This window comes from Aphanomyces astaci (assembly GCF_000520075.1).
Source record: "Aphanomyces astaci strain APO3 unplaced genomic scaffold supercont1.32, whole genome shotgun sequence".
Taxonomy (NCBI): domain Eukaryota; phylum Oomycota; class Saprolegniomycetes; order Saprolegniales; family Verrucalvaceae; genus Aphanomyces; species Aphanomyces astaci.
The window spans coordinates 304,241-310,005 of NW_009798295.1; the positions used below are offsets into that span (position 1 = coordinate 304,241).

The 5,765-nt window shown below is 46.1% G+C and overlaps 2 protein-coding genes across 2 annotated transcripts; one reads left to right on the forward strand and one right to left on the reverse strand.

Moving 5' to 3' along the window:
• Positions 1-692: 692 nt before the first annotated feature.
• Positions 693-1,679, reverse strand: H257_11135 (hypothetical protein; the record flags this gene model as incomplete). The annotated part of the gene is made up of 1 exon (XM_009837973.1): positions 693-1,679. One exon carries the CDS (start codon positions 1,677-1,679, stop codon positions 693-695), a length of 987 nt encoding a protein of 328 aa, XP_009836275.1.
• Positions 1,680-3,060: 1,381 nt separating this feature from the next.
• Positions 3,061-3,435, forward strand: H257_11136 (hypothetical protein; the record flags this gene model as incomplete). Its single annotated transcript, XM_009837974.1, has 1 exon — positions 3,061-3,435. One exon carries the CDS (start codon positions 3,061-3,063, stop codon positions 3,433-3,435), a length of 375 nt encoding a protein of 124 aa, XP_009836276.1.
• Positions 3,436-5,765: the final 2,330 nt, after the last annotated feature.

Sequence of the window (5,765 nt, forward strand, 5' to 3'; positions counted from 1 at the left end):
GGTGGCTCGTGCAAATGAATGGTGTAGTGGCGTGGCGTTTATCCCTACACAGAGACAATTCCCGTGCAAAAGCATAAAGTATGGTGAGTTTTACTATTTGATCCCAGAGGTAAGTTCTTGTTTTGTCAAACACGTGGAATTGAAGTGCCGGGGGAGTGGCCGGACGGTTTGCAAAATCTCTCTAATGCGTTATGATGAGTTTTCGTCTAGTTCCGGCATCTCCCCGTCGAGAACTCGAACGTCTAGAGATTTTTTTCTTCGGTATTTAAATTGCCTACAAATCATGAAGGGTTTCTGTTCACACTTGCGTTGACATCCTAATATTCTTCTCGGATTATATATTCCGACCATGATAGTAGAATAGAAAAATTAGACTTGACAGGGAAGCTATGAAGGTTTGAAAAATGACCAAAACTGTGATCAGAAACCGTCCAGAAAATCGATGCACTATCTTACCACTTCTTCCGAAGATCATTCCTAGTTTTTCTATGCAACGGACATATCAATCAAGTGCGTGGTTAACTGAGGCGGCACGAACTCCCCAATTTGGTTGTTTTTGTTAGCGAAACAACACACATTCTGTTGGCGAAACAACGCGAATCAGTTTCGGAATTGATACATGGAAGTTAGCTTGGGAATATACGGTACAACGAGGTGATTAGCATGTCGTGGCGCTTAGCATGACGTGGCGCTTAGCATGACGTGGCGCTATCCTGAGTCAGCTCGACAGCGTACGCAATCGCGAGCTTGGTGAAATCGACCATGTGGTTAAAATCGATGGTGTCGACCGTGTCGTTTTGGGAGTGGTAATTCGGGTTCAAGTCGACCAACTCGGTTTCAAACGGAAACGACGAGGGGTACCCCGATATGTTCCACGAGTAATGATCCGAGCAGTCGTAGCCGCACGCTGTGTGGTTCACGCGGAGGCCCACGTAGGTCGCGACGAGTGTCTCCAAGAAAGTGTTGAGGTTCTCGTTGATGTAGTCGGAGATCAAATTCACGACAGGGGTCGTACCAGGGCGGACGTACCCCGTCATGTCCAGCTGCATCTGGGCGTACACGGCTGTTCTGGCGTTCGCATACTCCTCCGCCACTGCCTTGGATCCTTGCAGGCCAAATTCTTCGGCGGAGTACCAGTGAAACTCCACGGGACGGATGGGGGCCCACTCGGGGGTCGCCAGCAAGTACTTAAGCGTCTTCAAGATGGTCACGGTTCCCGATCCGTCGTCGTCGGCCCCAGGGGCGATGTAGCGCTTCACAGTGTCATTCCAGTCTTTCTTGTTGATCGTGTCTTGGTGCGCACTCAAAATGACAATATCGTCCTTGACAGTAGTAGTAGGCTCAACGCGGGCAATCACAGAGTACTGCCCCCACGGGTGGGTGACCTGTCGCACGGTGACTTTGACGTTGGTGTTGGTCACCGTCGTGGAAGCCAACTCGACCGCTTGGTCATAGATCCAGTGCCACGACTGGCCGCCTTCGGTTGAGTTGAAAAGACGGTTCGCATACTTGTTCACAAAGCTCTCCAGGGACTGCTTCAAGTCGGTGGTTTGAATCTTGGCGGTTACCTCATGCACGAGCTTTTCATACGTGGCCACGATCGGGTACGGGGACGTTTCTTGGACGCTGGAGGCAAAAGCGATGACGGCGGCAGCAGCAGAGAGGAGGGTGAACTTCATGGCACGAACGTGATAAAAATGAAAATGACAACAGATACCAAGTTGACACGGGTGTTTGGGGGACTATGTAGTGGTTTGCGATACCTAACCACTGACATATGCAGAATAATTCCCTCGTTAAAGCAGTTCCACTGTTGTTTGACCCGAAATACTGTTTCAAAGCGAGGGAAATATCACTTCCGGATTCACTTTTTAGCCCGTAGCCCTGGAATCAGGGACATCGGACTACCCTCATCGAGCGCAGATGATGCTAGTTCAATTTCATCGCCACTGGTTAGCGATAACTAACCACTGAGATGCATTTAACCCCAAGTACAGTAGGACATGACGCGTTCAGAGTATACTAACTGTAAGTCTCATATTGTATGTTTTTATGGGACTTTGTGCAGTGGTACTGTTTTAATGAGGGAATTCTACCTTTCATGCTTACTATCGGTAGTACCGGTATAAGATACTGTTAACCCCTTGCTGGAACATGCTGTTTTGCTTGACACTGCGTTTGACTACTACTGTAGTACTACGTGGTACTACGTAGTACTTCAAGTACTACTAGTAGTTAGTACTACCGGTAGTATGAAATAATACGAACAAATGAAATGATACCGGGTAACGTCTCAGGAAATTACTGGGTGCTTGGGATACAGTATCCTAAATTCATCCATCAGTCACCAACCACTGAGATGCACTTACCTACGGTAACCCCAAGTAAATGTACGTTCGGCATTCCGCTCTTACTACTGGTTCATCCAAGCTTTCTTTAGGCTTTGTTTCCTATATTTTCCATGAGACAGAAGCGAAATCCAGCATGTCTCCGCTTCCAAATCATCTCCAATTCCGAACTTCGACGTAAATTCGACCTCCACTTCCAAATCATCTAGAATTCTGAACTTCGCCTTAAACTTCGACCTGATATGAAATGTGAGTGCTTATTCCCCCGGGACTACAAAGTTCGATTATTTTTACATACCGGTACCGGTATGTCTAATATTCAATACTACGTACTAATTTTGACAAGGAGCACATATTAAAATGTGTTAGGTGTCGCGCAGTAAACTAAACTCATGTAATAATTATATAATACTACGTAGTATTAGGTATCCATTTATAGAGGTATAAACACGCGCCAACTTGTTACTACCAGCTTAGAGCATCTCCAACGGTAAATTCTAACCTATTGCTAAAGCATAGGTTAAAGTCAAACTTCGTTTTTACGGTTGCTATTTTGGCACTATCCGGACTTTTTAGAAATTTCGACTCGCAGAATTTCTATTTTCGCATGAAATAGCAACAAACCCTCCGGATAGTGCAAGAATTTCTATTCTATATCCGTAACTTCGAATTGAAATAGAAATAAAAACACCAATCCAAGCATATCAAAATCATGGATGAAGAGATGACCGACGTTCGAGGTGCGCGGCCACATGGCCATCCGGTGTCGAAAGGGGGTCGCAAGAAGCTCCCTGAGAAGTTTTTGTACGCGCATGTCACCTACAAGAAACGACAGGCCGTGATTGACTCCTTCGACGCTGTGGGCATGGCATCGACACTGGACAAGCACTTCCATCACCTGCATAAGGTTCAACGTGAGACAGCAAGGAAGAAAGTGTATGCATGGACAAAACAGCGCGAGCACATCAAGGCCAAGGCGCTCAATCCACGGACTGCACACCAAAAGTGCTCTCGCGAACTTGGCATGGGTACAACACTTCCTCGGGAAGCGGAAGAGCAACTGGCGCGGTGGGTGGCATCAATGTGAAAGGACAGGGTGCCAGTGGCCTCCCAAATGATGTAAATCATGGCGCTTGAGTCGGCCATTGACGTGAGGTTGGACGAAGACGCCTTTATGGCTGGGTGGCGTTGCCTGCGCGGTTTCAAGAAGCGGTTTGGACTGTCGTTGCGCGCGCGTGCATAAATTGAGCAATAATCTCAAGGGGATGGCGATGCAGCTCTTGTTGCCTTCACCGGTCGTGTCAAGCAGGTTGTGAAGGATAATATCATCGACGTCATATACAACGCCGACCAGACCGGCGTGAACTACGAGTACTTGCCGACAAAGACTCTGAATTGAACGTCGGACAACTCTGTGTGGATCAAGTGCGGGAGTAAGACAAAGGATCGAGTTACTGCTATGGCCATGGGCACCACTACAGCGAAGAAACACCCGCTCTTTTTGGTGCTCAAGACCACGGCGTCCAAGGTCAAGGCTACCGTCCACTAAAGTCTATCGCAGCGCCAAGGTTTCTACAAGCAGGTGTGGAAGCAAGTGGAGCCCTTGCAGGACCGATTCAAGTGCAAGAGCTACGACAACCCCACGGCATGGTGGAATGCGGGGATCGGGATCGAATTCCTGCGATTCCACTTCGCTGACCGACCCGACCGCGCAACCCAGAAGGTGCTGCTTTTTGGGACGACTTCTCTGCTTACTTCACGGATGGAAGTTGTAGCTTATGCAACGGAACTCAACGTTGTGTTGGGACGGATTCCATCGCGGTTCACATGAGTGTGCCAGCCTGCCGACGTCGCGTGGCGTGGATCCGTCCGATCAAGTCCAAGCTACGCAATCTGTGGATCGACAACATTTGCCGACAAGTGAAGCAACACAAGAACAACAACTCAACATTCAAGTTACAGGCTCCTACTCGTCCAACCATCCTCCGCTGGATTACCGACGTGTGGTCTCAGCTCCCCGAAGCGACCATTCTTAATGGATTCGCCAAGTGCAAACTTTTCCCTCTTGTAGATGCTGCCCATGATGTGGTGTCTGTGGATATGCTGGATGATCTGATGGCGTATAGTGCTGTAGATGACATGATCGATCCTGCTGACGACATTGACACCAACGATGAAATGGAAGTAGCAATATAAATATAATGGATTTTGTATCGAATATTATTGGAATTTAAGGGTGCATCTGGTAACATTTCAAAAATAATATTCCATTTTCTCGCAAAATGGGATTAACCAAAATGTCATTTTCAAAATGGAGGTAAAAGGTCCATTTTGTAATATGGCGTTTTTGGACCTCTTCAACGAGTAAATCCCACGTGGAATGATTGGATTTGGGTTAAATATTGCAATATTTCCGGTTACCAGACGCACCCTAAACTGTGAAACTAATGTGCTTGTAGAACTCTCTATAACGTTATTGTGTACATCCTAGTTTTCATTGTTCTATATATTTCGATGTCTAGAGGGAATTATGATTTTCTTTGGGCAGATGTCGTGGGGTTGTGAAATATCACCTGCCTACTACATGTACATGTAGTACCACGGTAGAGGGATAACCATTACACAGTACGTACGAAGTAGTACATACGTGGTAACTTCGACTTAAAACTTCGACCTGATGTGAAATCTGGCTGCTTATTGGCTCATTCATACGAATTCCATTGTTTTTTACAGAGGTATTAGGCCTCTGGTTCAAATCTAAACTACTCTTCTCATTAAAGTAACTTTTTAAGCTCGCATTTGTAAGGGTCAAAAAGTGTATTTTGCTTTTAACTATGGTGAAATTTCAAATGACGTCGTTTTTAAAATGAAATCTGATTTGCCTGATAGTGATCGCTCGACAAATGGCCCAGATTGTCATATTTACACTATTCAAATGCCCTTGGACATTTTGGATCAGAAATCGCCGAATTTAATAATGTGTTTTCAGAAATCACGACCAAAGTGACAATGTTATCATGTGTGAAGGAAAAGGATTAGTAGACAACGTTTCAACAAACGGCGACGAGGTTGTGGAAGTGACGCAGTCGTGGTGTCGTTTCCCTTACAAATGTCAAGTCATTTGGTCGTGTGGGAGCAACGGCACTCCCACTTCATCGATATACTTAAACCAAGTAGAAATGTCCACTGACCTGCCATGTGTTTGTTACGAAACTCTTCTTTCACACACTAGACCTCTAAGAGCATCCCCACCGGTGCGACTGTAAACGCTATTTTACAGTTCTATCCGGATTATTTACAGTTTTGACAACCCCACCGGGCGACTGTAAAATACAGGAAACTGTAAAATTTTACCGCGAGACGGCAAATCGGCCAGATTTACAGTCGTGACTGTAAAATACAGTTTTGACGAATTAG